Source organism: Colobus angolensis, unplaced genomic scaffold (genome assembly GCF_000951035.1).
Source record: "Colobus angolensis palliatus isolate OR3802 unplaced genomic scaffold, Cang.pa_1.0 Scaffold213, whole genome shotgun sequence".
NCBI classification, from domain to species: domain Eukaryota; kingdom Metazoa; phylum Chordata; class Mammalia; order Primates; family Cercopithecidae; genus Colobus; species Colobus angolensis.
Window position 1 is genome coordinate 948,117 of NW_012115300.1, and position 17,800 is coordinate 965,916.

Here is a 17,800-nt window from a genome sequence, read left to right on the forward strand (position 1 = left end):
TGTAATGTTCCCTTCCCTGTGTCCATGTGTTCTCATTGTTCAAGTCCTACTTATGAGTGAGAACATGCGGTGTTTGATTTTCTGTTCTTGCGTTAGTTTGCTGAGAATGATGGTTTTCAGCATGATCCGTGTTCTTGCAAAGGACATCCTTTTTTATGGCTATGTAGAATTCCATGGTGTATATGTGCCACATTTTCTTTATCCAGTCTGTCATTGATGGGCATTTGGGTTGGTTCCAAGTCTTTGCTATTGTGAACAGTGCCACAATAAACATAGGTGTGCATGTGGATTTGTAGTAGAATGATTTATAATCCTTTGGGTATATATCCAGTAATGGAATTGCTGGGTCAAATGGTATTTCTAGTTCTAGATCCTTGAGGAATCACCACACTGTCTTCCACACTGGTTGAACTAATTTACACTCCTACCAACAGTGTAAAAGCATTCCTATTTCTTCACATCCTCTCCAGCATCTGTTGTTTCCTGGCTTTATAATGATTGCCATTCTAACTGGTGTGACCTGGTATCTCATTGTGGTTTTGATTTGTATTTCTCTAATGACCAGTGATGATGAACTTTTTTTCATATGTTTGTCGGCTGCATAAACGTCTTCTTTTAAGAAGTGTCAATTCACATCCTTTGCCAAATTTTTGATGGGGTTGTTTGGTTTTTTCTTGTAAATCTGTTTAAGTTCTTTGTAGATTCTGGATATTAGCCCTTTGTCAGATGGATAGATTGCAAAAATTTTTTCCCATTCTGTAGGTTGCCTGTTCACTCTGATGATAGTTTCTTTTGCTGTGCCTCAGAAGCTCTTTAGTTTAATCAGATCCCATTTGTCAATTTTGGCTTTTGTTGCCATTGCTTTTGGTGTTTTAGTCATGAAGCCTTTGCCCATTCCTATGTCCTAAATGATATTGCATAGGTTTTCTTCTAGGGTTTTTATGGTTTTAGGTCTTACATTTAAGTCTTTAATCTATCTTGAGTTAATTTTTGTATAAGGTGTAAGGAAGGGATCCAGTCTCAGCTTTCTGCATATGGGTAGCCAGTTTTCCCAACACCATGTATTAAATAGGGAATCCTTTCCCCATTTCTTGTTTTTGTCAATTTTGTCAAAAATCAGATGGTTATAGATGTGTGGTGTTATTTCTGAGGCCTCTGTTCTGTTCCATTGGTCTATTTATTATACTTTAAGTTTGTGGTACCAGTACTATGCTGTTTTTGTTACTGTAGCCTTGTAGTATAGTTTGAATTCAGGTAGTGTGATGCCTCCAGCTTTGTTCTTTGTGGGTAGGATTGTCTTGGCTATACGGGCTCTTTTTTGGTTCCATATGAAATCTAAAGTTTTTTTCTAATTCTGTGAAGAAAGTCAATGATAGCTTGATCAGGATAGCATTAAATCTATAAATTACTTTGGGCAGTATGGCCATTTTGACAACATTTATTCTTCCTATCTATAAACATGGAATGTTTTTCCATTTGTTTGTGTTCTCTCTTATTTCCTTGAGCAGTGGTTTGTAGTTCTCCTTGAAGAGGTCCTTCACATCCCTTGTAAGTTGTATTCCTAGGTATTTTATTCTCTTTGTAGCAATTATAATGGGCGTTCACTCATGATTTGGCTGTTTGTCTGTTATTGGTATAGAGGTATGCTTGTGATTTTTGCATATTGATTTTGTATCCTGAGACTGCTGAAGTCGCTTATCAGCTTAAGGAGATTTTGGGCTGAGACGATGGGTTTTTCTAAATATACAATCTTGTCATCTGCAGACAGAGACAATTTGACTTCCTCTTTTCCTAATTGAATACCCTTTATTTCTTTCTCTTGCCTTATTACCCTGGCCAGAACTTCCAATACTATGTTGAATAGGAGTAGTGAGAGAGGACATCCTTGTCTTGTGCCAGTTTTCAAAGGGAATGCTTCCAGTTTTTGCCTATTCAGTATGATACTGGCTGTGGGAAGCCTCTTTTGAAGAAGGAGCAGGCTTGGCAGGAATGAAATGTTCATTTTTAGGTCACGGTTGTCCTTCCATATTCTCAGGTTCCACATGTGCAAAAGTAACCAACTGCTGATAGACAATATTTTTAAAAAAGCATTAAGAAATAACAACACAACAATAAATAATAATGCTAATAAATATATAGTATAATCATTATATGACATTTACATTGTATTATAAGTAATCTAGAGATGATTTAAAGTTCAGCAGGTTCTTGAATAATATAACATTGATGAGAAAAAAGAATTGATTCCTGGTGTGGGTCACTATCTGTGGGGAGTTTGCACATCTTCTCCATGTCTATGTGGGTTTCCTCCAGGTACTCTAGTTACCTGCCACATCACGTTAGGTGAACTGGCACGTCCACATGGTCCCAGTCTGAGTAAGTGTGGGTGTGTGTGTAGATGCCTAGGATGGGGGTTCTCCCTTTCGCCCTGAGCTACTTGGACAGGCTGTGTCCACTGTGATCCTTAACTGGAATAAATGGGTGAATAATTATGTTACTGGTTTTCATTTGTCTTTCTGAAATGTATATAGAGCTCACACATACATCAGTGTTTCATATGAGAAGTGTTTTGTTTTTTATTGAGAAGTTTGGTGATGTTTTTGTGATCAGAAATGTGATGTAGGAACTTAACTCTTGTTTATATCAATTAACCTCTGGAAAATTGGTTTCCTTATGTCAATTGTTCAAAGTTGCAGTTTCCAAGAAATTATTTAACAACATTAGGTGAGGACTTACTGTATTAGGGAGGTTGTGCATAGGGTTGTGTGAATACTACACCATTTTACATCAGGAACTTGAGCATGTGAGGATTTTGGTTTCTATGGGAGATCCTGAAACCAATCTCCCATGGATACCAAAGGGCAACTAACTGTATGTGAAAGCTGCTGAAATGTCTGAGTAAATAAGAAAGAAGTCATGGACTTTTCTTTGTTCTACCATCATTTTGTTGTTGTTAGAAAGTATTTTCAGAAATCTGAGTGAGATCTGCTGTTTAGGTGGTAGAGGAATCCTAAGGTGTGGATAACTCAGCAGAACTCCTAGCCTACACTCCTAGAGTTTCACATATGCTTCCAAGAGGGCATTCTGGGAACGTCTTTAAGATTGCTTTCACCTGAAACTCAGGGACATGGTATGCAGACTGTTGATACAATGAAATGAATACATTGATAAATGAAAACCATGAATTGGGGTTAGAAAGCCAGCAGAAGGGACACTTTCTGTAGCCCTTCTAATTTATGGCAGCTGGCTTAGCAGTGGTACAGTGGGTGTTTGAAAGTTTCTCATGATAGTTACTAACACATGAAAAGAACTTACAATGTGAGAGGGTGTAACAGCATTTAATGGCGTGTGGTATCCAATCAATGATGTAAAAATTCTTACTCTTTGGTTATGGGAAACCAACAAGGGTTTGTTTTTTTTTTTCTCCCTAAAATCCAGTTTACCATTAAAACTAGGATGAGATATGGTGTATTGTATTTCATTTCAGTTTCTTCATTTTAAAGAGTTAATTAAAAGGCAGGAATATAAGTGAGGTCATTAAGGCATATCAAGGTATGACATATCACTTTTGGCTGTTATTAACATGTTTAAATTTTGAAACATGTTAAAGCTTGGTATCCCATTTTTTTGAAACTTGTTTCTTTTTAAATCAGCATTCATAAAATTTAACTTTTTATTTTTCTAAATTCTGAGTTGTGTGAAATTGGTGTAAAAATTTTGTAAGAGAGACAATGTCTTGTTCCACTGAGTAAAAATGTAAGAGATGAAACAAAAGATGAGAAAACGTACTGTAGCACAACCCCTTCTAGAAAACTGTTAGACACCCATCAATTTATTTGATATTTGTGACAACTAGTGATGATAATAGTCCAAATAGATTATTTTTCTATATACTATTCTTTCTTGTACCATTTTCAGAACTCCAGGTAAAGTCTTTAGAGTTTTTTGTTTGGAAATACATAAATATATGTTTATATCATATATATATTTTTATATAATAATATATATTTTATATATATAAACTTTTTTCCTTTTAATATTTCACTTACCTGGAGAATAATAACAGCAAATTGATAATTAATCTAAATAAATTTTAATATTTCCAGAAAATAATGGACTTCACTGAGAGTTCTCTTAGTTTCTTTAAATCCAAAAATAAAAATTGCAGCCAATATAATTTTGATTGAAATTATATTTTTTCATCTCTCAGAAGCATAATTCATAACCATCATAACCATATATTGAATTTACCTACTTTATCATTTTTATCTTTGTCCTCTATACATGTTATGTGTTTTTAAAAAAATATGGCTTCTTTAAAGATTTTATTTTTATTACTGATTTTTAAGCAATTTAATTATGATGTGTCTTGGTATAGTTTCTTTATGTTTCTTGTGTTTGGGGTTCACTAAACTTCTAGGATGTGTGAGTTTATGGTTTTTACAAAATTTTAACAAGTCCATCCCATTAGTTTTTCAAATATTTTATTTATTACATCCCCACTTTATTCGGGAACTCCAATTAACTACACATATATTAGTCTGCTTGAAGTTGTCACACAGCTCACTGATGCTCTGTTCATTAAAAAATTGTTTTTCTTTCCTTGTGTTTCATGTTCTATTATCATGCCATCAAGTTCACTATTCATTTTTTATATTTTCTAATCTGCTGTAAATATTATCTTGTGTGTTTTTCATTTTAGATATTATTTTTATCTCTAGAAATGTTTGAGTCTTTTTTATATGTTCTATATCTCTAGTTAAAATGCTTAATCTTTCTTCTACCATTATTATATATGAAATATAGTTATAATAACTGTTTTAACGTCCTTTTAAATTCTGTAATATATGTCATTTCTAGTTCTGCTTCTATTGATTGATTTTTCTTCTTATTATGTGTTGTCTTAGTTTGGACTGCGATAACAAAAGGTATTACTATTGACTGAGTGACTTTAACAACAGAAAGTTATTTTCTCAGAGTTTTGGAGGCTGGAAAGTTCAAGATTAAGGTCTGGCAGGGTTTGATTTCTGGTGAGGGCTCTCTTCCTGGTGGGTGGTTACCTTTCTTTATGTCCTCATATGGCCTTTTCTCAGGCTGTGAATGTGGAAAGAGAGGAGACAGAACTCTTCAGTATCTCATTTTTTTTCTTTTAAAGTCACCAAGCCGATCAGATTAAGGCCTCACTCTGATGGCCTTATTAAACCCAGATTACCTCCACCAAGGCCTCATGTTTAAATGTCATCACATTGAAGGTTAAGACTTCAACATGTGAATTTAGTGGTGGGAGACCTTCAATCCATGATACAGGTCATAAGTTTTTCCTTTTTGGCGTGCTTTGTAACTTTTATTAGATGTCAGATTTTGTGAATTTTATTTGCTTGGGTGCTAGATATTTTTATGTTCTTATAAATATTCTTAAGTTTTATTCTGGAATATAGTTAAGTTACTTGGAAATAGTTTGATCTGACACTTGCTTTTAAACTGTTTTAGTTTAGGACTAATTTTGCCCCATTATTGAGACAATCACCTATTAAATACCTACATGTTGTCCCTAGAGTTGTGAAGTTTTCTCTTCTGGGTAGGGGAAACATTTCTAACCCTGTGTGAGCTCAAGAAATTGTTCCCTGGGCTCCTTTGGGGTGGTTTTTTCCCTAGTTGTGGGTGGTTTTCTCACGCATATGCACTAATTATCCTAGGTTGAAGACTCAAGTATTTTCTCTGTGGCACTCTCTCATTCACAGTACTCTATTCTTCAAGTTCTGGTTGCTTTGGGCTCTCCATACTTGCAACAACATCTTGACAATTAAGGGAGGCCACCAGGCTCCATCTGGATTCCCCTTTCTTTTACTGGGGACTGGAAATTCCAGGCAATAGCTGGGCAATCACAGAACCTCTTATCCTTTGTTCCTTATCTCTCTGAGGGATGAGTGTCCTGTGCCAACTGATATTGTGTCTGAAAATTATTGTGTTTTATTTTTCTTAGTTTTTTTTTTTTTTTTTTCAGGCTTCTTAGTTGTTTCAAATGGCTCTTGACCACTTGAACGTGAAATTTTTTCTTACAATCAGGAAGATTCTTTGCTGATTTTGAATTTTGTTTAGCTTAATCTTTTTCTGTAGAACATGTTTATGTTCTTTTGAACATTGTTTATTGAACTGAATAAAATGGTCCTGCTTATGAACTCTAATTATGTATAAAAATAGGATGTTGTAGGTTATTTGTGGATGTTGGTTACTTGTTTCATATAGAGTTATTAATAATTGTGAAACATTAGTAAAAGAGAATTTAATAAATAATTACATATTATTACATATTAGGCAAACACTATTTACAGATAGTGCTTTCTGAAATACTCAGCATATACCAGTTTATCTTTAGAGCCCCTGAGATATTTTGAAGTGTTAGTTTCCTATTCTTTTGTGCTCATAGTCTGAGATGTGCATGGCAATCGTAAGAATGGTGTTAACTACGGTCACTCTGGCTAGTCATTTATGGATTGCAACTTTTTCTGAAAAAGTCCAAGTAAAATGTCCAACCCTGAATTCATAATTTTTAGTATTCTGCACAGCATTTTGCTGGATAAATTCTTTACAGATGGAAATATAATAAAAATTCTAAAACCTTATCTCCGGAAATGGATGTTTTCTTTACTAAAGTCCCTAGAAGGCAAATAGGAAATCTCTGCAATATGAACTTCCATTTTTTAGTCTTAGCTAGATAAAATGAAAACATCTTGCTGAGCTCTCAATGAGATTAGGCTCACACGCCATCATGAATTTATGAGACATTACAGTGCTAAGCAATGGAACAGTGTACATATTTAAGAAGCCACAGAGAGTTTCTTTTCACATAAATGAAGAGGTGAACATACATTTTTTTTCAACATGGTATACAGTTTAATCTTCCTTTTATCTCACAGTATCTCAAGATTCCAAAACCCTGAAAGTAGATGAAGAAACAGAAAGCACAATGAGAGTTACGTGGAAACCAGCTCCAGGGAAAGTCATCAACTACCGTGTTGTCTATCGCCCCCATGGGGGAGGGAGGCAAATGGTTGCTAAGGTGCCTCCCACAGTCACTTCAACAGTGTTAAAGCGACTTCAGCCACAGACCACATATGACATCACAGTTCTTCCGATTTACAAGACGGGAGAAGGAAAGCTTAGGCAAGGATCAGGAACAACAGGTACGAAATAATAGTTTTGTTTTGAGGGGGAGAGAAGGTAATGTTTTAAAAGATGACTGGTGTGTCCACTTCATTTGTAAATGTTTAAAACTGATTGTGTAATAAGTTAAATTATAATTATTAGACAATGTCTAATTAACATATTATTTTTACCAATCTAGTTCCTGGTAAAATGATTCTACATATTAATGTTCTCATGCAAATCTAATCTGAATTGTGAGAATTATTTACACTTCTACTTAGCTAGCATTCTGTTATCAGGACTTCTATGGAATGTGCTATTTTGTGCTACCAGACTTAAACCCTTTTTATGGATATGCATTTTTGTGGGGCTAATAAAAAAGAAACCCCAAAGCCTAGTCTTATAGATATTATTTTAAAAATATTTTTGTCTTTACAGCTTCTCGATTTAAGTCTCCCAGAAACCTCAAAACATCTGACCCAACCATGTCAAGCTTCCGAGTGACTTGGGAGCCTGCCCCTGGGGAAGTGAAGGGTTATAAGGTCACATTCCACCCTACGGGGGATGATCGAAGACTGGGGGAGTTAGTGGTTGGACCCTATGACAACACAGTTGTTTTGGAGGAACTTAGGTAGGAATTAACTACGTTTGTCTCAAAGGTTGAAATTAATTTGTTTAAAAGGTTGAATAGCTTATGTAAATTAGTAGGCTTTACACAAATATCACTTATATGTCTGTTTGCCAGCAAAGTATTTAAAATCAGCTAAAGCTGTTTTCTTACGCTTGGTGCTGCTGGAGTTGAAGTTAGGATCCAGGGGTCAGCAACAGAATTTAGGCCTGAGCAGGATTTTTTTGTAATGTTTAATAATTTTTGTTTGTTATTAAGTGGTCAGAATTGGTGTTTTCAATAACACCCTGCTTTTAAAAAATTAACATTCTTATCACACAATGTCACCGAAATTGTCACCATGTGGAAGTATGGGGGTTGCTGTACCTTTTGGCAAGGTTTGAGGGACTCATGCTGAAATTTTGAGTGTGAATCCCCCTCCAGTATGCCATACAGGAGAAAGAAGGCAGGACCTCGTGGGCGCCAGCTGGCAGGAGAGGGCAAGGCTGGGCTCGTGAAAGGTCCAGCTCCAGGCTGTGCAGTGAAAAACAAGGAAGTTTCAGTTTGAACAGTACCCTACATTCATTACAGTAAAAAGGATGAACTACTGTGTGTAGTCTTTTGGAAAGTTTGTTTTTCAATCATTCATTCAAGACTATTGAAATCTATATAAAATGCTCGTGATTTACTTTTACTGGAGTAGGGAGGATAAAATGTATTGAGCTTCCTATGTGTCAGGCATTGTGTGAGGCGTTGTCTTATGTTACCTTGCAAGGTACAGCACTTCAATTATTTTCTTAAAGCCCATTGCTTAGAAACAGTAAGAATGAAGAGTCTGACCCTTCCCTGACATGCTGAAAGGCAGGGTAGAGACTCTGCATCTGCTAGAAAGGCAAGACAGAAACCAGTGCTGTGAATTCCTAGTGTTCTCTGGAATGCTTGCTGTCTAGTTTCTCTTGACACCTCCCTCACAGGATAAGCTAAGTGAGAAAGTGGCGGAAATTATTTTTCTTCTCTTATAATGTTGTACACTATAAACTCTTCATAGTGAAAGCTTATAAATCAAGATGAATGTCTTTAACAAAGCAAAACAAAAGTGCTACCACTTGAGCCTATGGTTCTCACAGGCTATATACTTTAACATTTTAGGGCTGGTACCACCTATAAAGTAAATGTTTTTGGAATGTTTGACGGAGGAGAAAGCTCACCACTTGTTGGACAAGAAATGACAACCCTTTCCGACACAACTGTAATGCCAATTTTGTCTTCTGGTAAGAAATTGAGTTACATTCCTCTAGGAAAGCAACATTAGGAAACTATTTCAAATGTGGAGTGTTAGGGTATCATACAATGGAAAATAGCAATGCAAATTTTACACTAAAATTTATTTCAATACTTTACATACTTAGCAAAAAAACTTCTTCAAACATGCAGTCAAGCATACTTTTTGACAGTATTTTTTTATACTTCTTTTATCAGCATTGCATTATTTCATGCTTAAATTATTATATAAATCTATTTTTAAGAGTAATATATGTAATTATTAATGTATTAATTATATCAGTAATGTAATTATTAATGTAGTAATTTTATATTATGTAATAATGCATAATTTAAAATTACACATTAAATTTATTAATGCATTTAAATATCAAATTTAAAATTATGCATTATTGCATAATTAAGCTCTATTATTTAAAGACAAGTTTTTACTAAATGTAGATACTGTATCTTTTTCTATTTTTAGTGACTAAGAGGCAGTTTTCTTTTGTAAAAGTCATTGCAGAAATGATTTATTTGGGCTGGGTAAGCAGTGTTAGGTTACATAAATAGGTGGGCAACTATGACTTGGGAAGCAAAATGGTAACATAAGCCCCTTAGATTTTCTGTCCCTGCCACAATTACAGTCTTTATGAACATAAAGCTAGTTTTTAACATTCTTAGAGAGGGAGGTGTTGGACAGAGTTTACTTCTGATATTTTTCATTATTGCTAAAAAAGAGTAGATCTGGGCAGAGCAGGAGCAGGCTTGTAAGGGCTTATTTCCTTGGGATAGTATTTGGGAATCCTTAATCCTGATATAGTATATAATATATGAGTGACACATTTGTATTTTATAGTGTGATGAGCATTATTTAATTTTTTTCCAATGATTTCTTTTGTAATGTAAAGACCAAATGTTAACCTTGTAATAAATTGGAAAATTTATAGTGGTAATATAAGCTTTTAGAAAGAAGAACATTAAAAAAATGGAGGTGGATAAAATCAAGTGTCAATTCTTGCTATTTTGCATTAATGTTTTATTGTTTCTCTTATGATGATATTAACTGACTTATATTTTTATTTTGTAGCTTGTACACTGAGGATGTTGGGATTATTTTCTCTTTCCCAAGCTTTTTCTTTGTATCAGTGTTTGTGCTTGTCTCTATAGCTCTCAATTTGTATATTTGTTTGCATACTTTTCTAAATTGTCTTCCTTCTTTCTTGATTCTTTAAATGTGCAAACTTCACCATCTATATTTACCTGATTTTTATTCATAGTAGATCATAAATTTAAATGATTAATAGCTGAATAATAATATATCAGGGTTTAAAAAATGTATCTCTACTTCAAAAAGGTATAATTTTAAAAGTTATGTGTCTAATCCTTCATATACATGTGGTAGTTACCTAACAGCTTACCTATTTGGAAAACTAATTTTTGGCTCACAAAAACCTTTTTTTAGTTTGCACGTTTTATCAGTCCATCTCATTCTTGTCTGCTATGACCATTAAATATTGCAGAAGAATGCAACATCTAATGGTTTGACCACATTAAAATTTTATTAAAGTTATTAGTACTTCATAATACTAGTTAGACAGCTATGCATTCCCATTTATTTATTTCAGCCTTTGAGTTTGTGAGCCCATCAAATTTTCAACAATGGCTTAATTCAAGTCTCCAGTTTCTATGAAAGAGGGCAGGAAATCCAGTCAAAGAAAAAGGAAAGATTGGCCACTGAAATAATCTTTGGAGGAACTGCTGATTCTTAAGACCGTTAATTGAGGTTAATAAATCAGATGGACATATTTTCAGACTCTCGTACTCCACATCACTGAGCTAGACTATAGTACTGAGACAGGCAACACTGAGGATCCAGAGAGTGGCAGAGGTGTGACAAGGAAGTACCCTCGCCAACAATTTGCTTCTTACTGTCTTGTCTCATGATTGCCATGTCAGGGATGGAGTGTCTCACCAGAGCTGAGGCAGACATTGTGTTGCTGGTGGATGGATCATGGAGCATCGGCCGGGCAAATTTTAGAACCGTGAGGAGCTTCATTTCTCGTATTGTGGAAGTCTTTGACATTGGCCCCAAAAGAGTACAAATTGGTAGGTTCTGACAACATTGGAGCCATTTAGACATTTTTATCTTGCTCTTTCACATGCACTAATGCCAGTGGTGTCATTTTAGCTCTTGCTCAGTATAGTGGGGATCCCAGAACAGAGTGGCAGTTAAATGCTCACAGAGACAAGAAGAGCTTGTTGCAAGCTGTGGCAAACTTACCATACAAAGGAGGCAATACTCTCACAGGTGAGTCAGGCCTGTCTGACACTCTTTCAGCTCACGCTTCTGGTCAAGGTTTGTGGCTGAATGGTGATGTGACTGATTCTCTTTTAAAATTCCCACTAGGCATGGCTTTGAATTTCATTCGCCAACAGAGCTTCAGGACCCAAGCTGGCATGAGACCTCGAGCTCGAAAAATTGGTGTGCTCATTACTGATGGAAAATCACAAGATGATGTTGAGGCACCTTCAAAGAAACTCAAGGATGAGGGAGTGGAGCTGTTTGCTATTGGTATGCACTGGAAAGGACAGTGATGCCCCTGGGGTTACAAATGTGCTGAGGCTATTTTTCGTAGTTAAAAGTTTTATCTGAAGCATGAAAAGAAAAACATTTTTTTCTATCACATTATTTATCAAAATAATGTTCCAGGAAGTTAATTCATTTTTTTTCTCCTTATATTGGGCCAAAACCACATGGTTTCTTAAAAGAAAATTAATAGATCAGGAAGAAAAATGCGCTATTAATAGGATTCAGAAAAACTCCTACTTGGTTTTCCACAGAACCATGTTTATTTTTGATATCCATTATTTTACATTCCACAAAAAACACTGAAGAGACACTTTTTGGTGGGAAATTGGTGTTAGATGCATCTGGAAGAAGCCAATTTAAAAGAGCTTTCAGTTTGTATTATCCTTTGTTTCTGTTTTATTACTGAGAAAAATAATATGTATGTTTTAGTTAACTAATTATTAAACCTTCATAGTTGACCGAAAGAAGCCATGAATTAAGAAAGCCATAAATCATTTGCTTTGTTCCGTTAATTTTTTTCTGAGAAGTGTTTTTAATTTGTATATATCCATTTTTGAAGGTATTAAAAATGCTGATGAAGTCGAATTAAAGATGATTGCAACTGATCCTGATGATACCCATGCATACAATGTGGCAGATTTTGAGTCACTCTCCAGGATAGTGGATGATCTCACCATTAATTTGTGTAACAGTGTCAAAGGTCCAGGTAAGTTTAGCCCAGAGTTTCTCGCCCTCAGCACTACTGATATTTTGGGCCAGATAATTATTCTTTTGGGTGAAGGAGAGGGAACTATTTTGTGCATTATAAAATGTTTAGCAGTGTGAAGGGCCTCTTGTCGGTTGGATGTCAGTAGCATCCCCTAAATTGTGGCAACTATAAAGATCTTCAGTTGTTGCCAAATGTCTGCTGCAGAAAAAAACTGTTCCCAGTTGAGAATCACTGCCTTAGTCCCAGATTTTTTTCCTGATTTGTTTCTCATGATGGCACCTCAATGACTTCTAGTTTATTTGAGGATACACTTAGTTTATATCCTGAATACCTGTACCCTCCCCCACACAACATATATGTATAAATTAGAAGGGGGTAGGAAGAGACGGAAAGAGAGATGCTTTCTTTTCTGGTATATACCTGTTGTCTTGTAAAGCATCTTCACTCCATTTAGTTGCTACGTTGCTATTAAATGGTTGTTCCCAGACTCTTGTTTTCCTCAGTTTTGGTAATTTTTTTTGATTTCCTTATGTGAGCAGAAATAAAAGAGCAGTCTTTATATCTGATTTGCTTTGCTTCAATTATAGATGATCAGATTTGAAACTTTACACTTATAATCCCCAAATATAAAGAGAAGCTACAATTTTACAGTTTAGACATTTAGAAATTATGTAACCTCTTTTTACCAGTGAAGAAACTGAGATCTGGAGAAAAATTACTTAGTCTGGGTCAAATGTTTAAAGATGTTTTTAGGGGTATTTAAAAAAGTAGATATAGCCAAGGAATTAGGATATTGAGATAAAATTATAGAGCTGGATTTATACTGACAAAGGATGATGCATAATGATTACTCTCTGTGTAAATCATGGGACAAAACGTGGTAATAACCAAATTTAAAGGTTTTTTGAAAATTACTGATAAAAATTATGGCTCTTATGTAAGAAAAATTTTATTTAAGTACATGTAGATTATGGCAAAATTGTCCTTCATTAATTTAATTTGGTTTTGGAAAAGTTGGAATAAGTTTAAGAAATAACGTGATAGAAATGGTTCACTTGCTCTGGGTGCTTGGGGTATGTTTATTTGAATGTTCCCTCTTGGATTTCTTTCTCCTAACTTTTGCGGATTTTCTTTTTTGAATTTTGAACAACAGATTAACCTTTTCCCTGGAGAAATGGACCAGCCTGGCAGCCAGAATTTGTAGGCTTCTGGCTCTTGACTGGCTGAGAGAGTTGTAGTTTTATTCCATTGGACAGAACTTTGAGCGGGGATGAAAACATCCTTTATCTGTTTTGCTTTTTTTTTTTTTTAAATGAACTATGTAATAGTTGCATTCATTCTAGTTTCCCAGACAGTAAAATTGCTTGATAATTTTGTAGGTTTGACTCTTACCCAAGTACAATAAAAGTTAAGATACTAAGAATGGAAAGGCTTTCCCCAATTTTGGCTTGCGCAAAAAGTAGAAAGAGTTTATATGAGAATGATTTGCCATGCTTATGCAGTTATTGAATTAATCCCTTTCTCTTTTAACTTTTATTTGGGCCATTTTCCTGTTAGACATATTGAGCTTAATATTTCTATTTTCATCAGCATTTATTCAAGATACTGTTATGTATTAGTCATTTCACCTATGTCCACCCACAGGGAGTACAATCACAGGTGGTAGGATATTCCCAGATTGAAAGACACGCGTTTGTTTGCATTCTCTCTAGTGATACAGTTGTCAGTTTCCTTTATTATACAACTAGATCCTGTTAGAGAATAGAATGAATGAAAAATCAATTCTGTCCTCACAGAGCATAACCTTTAGTTAAGGAGAGAAGACATGAGTATATAGAAACAAAATGATAATGAGGGCAGGGAAGTTGTGTGGTGCCAATAGTGATAGGGACAATGGAGAAGCTAAATTGTCAGGACCTAAATTCTTATTTACTGATTATATATACAAGGATAGAGAGAGGAGAAACTATCAAAAGGTGATTCAGAGGTCTTGTATTAGTCTGTTCTCATGCTGCTGATAAAGACGTACCCAAGACTGGGTAATTTATAAAGGAAAGAGGTTTGATTGACTCACAGTTCCATGTGGCTGGGGAGGCCTCACAGTCATGGAAGAAGAACATGGGAGGTCTTACATGGTGGCAGGCAAGAGAGAGAATGAGAGCCAAAGGAAAGAGGAAATCCCTTATAAAAGCATTCGATCTCGTGAGACATTCACTACCACTAGAGCAGTATGGGGAAACCACCCCCATGATCCAATTATCTCCCACTGGGTCCCTCCCACAACACTTGGGACTTATGGGAGCTACAATTCAAGATGAGATTCAAGTGGGGACACAGCCAAACCATATCGGGTCTTCAGTCTCAGTGACCTGTAAATTGGTAAAGTTTGTAAGAAAGAGGAGGATCAGGTTTTAAGGAAAGACAACGAGCTCATATTTTAATCTTCTAAGGCTAAAAAACCTTTCAGTTACGTATTCATAGAGGTCTTACAGGTGATGAGCCTCTAATACGGATTTATTGTAGCTACTTAGTATGTGAAAAGAAGTGTGTGAAAGCTTAGAATATGGAACGTAATATTGTTTCAATGTAATTTCAAATGTTGTCACCTTTCTACAATAATGAGAAAAGTGTATACCCTTTATTTCCATGTGTAGGTGATTTGGAAGCACCTTCTAACTTAGTTATTTCTGAGCGAACCCATCGTTCTTTTAGAGTGAGCTGGACACCACCTTCTGACAGTGTGGATCGATACAAGGTGGAATATTATCCAGTTTCTGGAGGGAAACGTCAAGAAGTGAGTAGGAACACCTACAGCTTCTTCCTTATCTTGAGATTGGATCCTCCTCATTAGGGCTCTGAGAATAATGTTAGGAGAGGGGCAAGAGGGATGAAGAGGGGCCAGAAATGAGTCAAGAATAGTGCTTTGTATTCTTGACTTTGCTAGACAGGCACTTCCATCTGGCTTTAATTAAAGAGAAAGAGCTTTGCTTAAATTCTTATGGTTTTTAAGAACTGTAGAATATCACTATGTTTTTTTCATTAAAATTTAATTAGAAGATGCTTGATTTATTTATGAATTTGTAGTAGAATCAGAGAGTTGGCAAGGAACATTAAAGACGATCTATTTTTACCCATTCATTTTACAAATAAAGAACAGCTGGGAGAAAAATTATATGAATTGTCCAAGATCTCATTGTAATCTGATAGTTTCCAAATACAAAAGACAATGGCCTAATTAAAATATAGTTTCTAAGCTCATTGCAGTTAACTACTTTGTAAGTATTGTAGGAAAAAGGGAACTGATTATACATACGTTGTTGCTCTGTTTAATTTTCCCCCCTAGTTTTATGTGAGTCGAATGGAAACTAGCACAGTGCTGAAAGATCTGAAGCCTGAAACTGAGTATGTTGTCAATGTGTATTCTGTGGTAGAAGATGAATATAGTGAGCCTCTGAAGGGGACAGAAAAAACCTGTAAGTCAGATTAGAAAATTGTTTCTCATTGCTTTCTTTCCCAAGATAAAGCATGATGGCCCATTTTTGCCTACCTTCCAAATAATTTCTTTATTCAACATTCATTCTATGAATATTTACTGAGTGCCATCTTTGTGCAGGTGCCCAGAAAATGCTCAGTGGTTTTCTACTCCTACTGGCTGGTCCTGCCATTGTGGAGCCCCACTGTGGAATAGGGGGTCACTGACATAATAATCTAGAGGGAAAACAACCTTTAATGGAGTTATTCACTTCTTAGAGTCTTTAGACTTTTGCTTTCAAGAAAATCTCCTAAAATGCAAATATACCTTTCAGGGGGATAATTTTACATTTTACTCAGTTGTTATGTGATGGCATTTTATTGAGGAATAAAGCACATCAGGAGTAAGATATAAGGAAGGATACCACGTGGGGAGTGGGCCTAAGATCAGGAAGAAGAGCTGTACAGCGATACCGATTTCACTTTTGCTAATGGCCAGAGCTCCCTGCTGCCAGTGAGATCTCTTTTCTTTCTGGCATCTGGTCTTTGCTAGAGAAACTCTAAGGGCTTTGGCTTTGAGTAGCACTTTTGGGGTAGATGTTCCTTGCTCCTATTCCTGGTAATGCTTCGAGAGGCGTATGAAAATATTCTTTCCTTCTTCTTGCTTCTTGGTTGGGCTCTAGCGGGAAGAAGGAAAGCCATTTTTAAGAAGAAGGAGTAAGCATCACTCTCTAGAGCAAGAAGTGGCTTTATGTACTGCTCAAGTTTTAGATCCTTATCTCTTCTCTTATATCCCTTTATATTGGACTATAGGAGGTGAGAAATAATGTATAACTGGCAAGATTAATATGATAATTTCTTAAAACTTTGAACTCAATCTTTGAATGAAAATAATTGGAAGCAATATGGGTGTTATAGGGAGACTGCAAACTTTTTTCTCTGCTTCATGGGTTTATCTTCAAGAAGCCTATAAATCCCTGGTGTTCCAGTTATTAATGTATAGTGTTCTTATTTGAAACTTATTTTTTGAAGAAATATAAAAAATAGTGTTGATTACATATATATAAAGTTCTGTGATTGAAGAATAGAAATAGTCAACTTCGTGATGCTCCAGAAAAGGAGAGTAATGTATCGGGAAGTTGGTATCCATTGTATAGACTCACTGGAATGTTTTTTGAAACCTGAACTTTAACATTTTTCCTCTAGTGGTAACGTGTAGTCTTGAATATGAAGTGCAATGAGCAGTGCAAGTTCGATTTTTTTTGGGCAATGGGAAGGATTATATTAACTCTTGTTGATTTGTCACAGTAACCCACTGTCCAGTGTATACAAATATCAATAAGTGTGTAGGAAACAATGGTTAAAAATGAGTGGAATGAAAGGAACTAGACTGATGGTCTGCTTTTCTGTTTTGGAAGTGCCAGTGCCTGTAGTCAGCCTGAATATTTATGACGTTGGCCCTACCGCCATGCATGTGCAGTGGCAGCCTGTGGGAGGAGCTACTGGCTACATCTTGTCATACAAACCTGTTAAGGACACAGAGCCAACAACACCCAAAGAGGTGAAAGATGTTTGTTTCTTTAACATTGGGTCTTCCCAAGACTTTATAGCTTTATAGTGCCTATTATACTGCAGTTACTTATGAACTCATTTATAACTTTACATACAAAATGGAAAAATAGAAAAGTAAGTTTGTGGTCTGCAACACATTTTAGAAAACATTGGTGTGGACTGACCACAGTGACTGACGCCTATAATCTCAGCACTTTGGGAGGCTGAGGTGGGCAGATCACCTGAGGTCAGGAGTTTGAGACTAGCCTGACTAATATGGTGAAACACCGTCTCTACTAAAAATACAAAAATTAGTCGGGTGTGGTGGCATGCACCTGTAGTCCCAGCTATTCAGGAGGCTGAGACAGGAGAATTGCTTGAACCGAGGAGGTGGAGGTTGCAGTGAGCTGAGAGTGAGCCATTGCACTCCAGCCTGGGTGACAGAGTGAGACTCTGTCTCAAA

General features: G+C 35.8%; 1 protein-coding gene across 3 annotated transcripts in view; it reads left to right on the plus strand.

The window, feature by feature from the left end:
• COL12A1 (collagen, type XII, alpha 1) overlaps positions 1–17,800 on the plus strand; it is a 120,905-nt gene that overhangs the window by 42,561 nt on the left and 60,544 nt on the right. For 2 of the 3 annotated variants that reach the window (XM_011942947.1, XM_011942946.1), the window contains exons 15-24: positions 6,918–7,184; positions 7,585–7,777; positions 8,903–9,024; positions 10,973–11,122; positions 11,205–11,324; positions 11,424–11,588; positions 12,166–12,312; positions 14,970–15,109; positions 15,659–15,788; positions 17,205–17,347. In XM_011942947.1, the coding sequence (XP_011798337.1) occupies positions 6,918–7,184; positions 7,585–7,777; positions 8,903–9,024; positions 10,973–11,122; positions 11,205–11,324; positions 11,424–11,588; positions 12,166–12,312; positions 14,970–15,109; positions 15,659–15,788; positions 17,205–17,347 (1,577 nt within the window). The remainder of the gene's footprint in view (positions 1–6,917; positions 7,185–7,584; positions 7,778–8,902; positions 9,025–10,972; positions 11,123–11,204; positions 11,325–11,423; positions 11,589–12,165; positions 12,313–14,969; positions 15,110–15,658; positions 15,789–17,204; positions 17,348–17,800) is intronic. The other variant, XM_011942948.1, reaches the window with a different exon arrangement.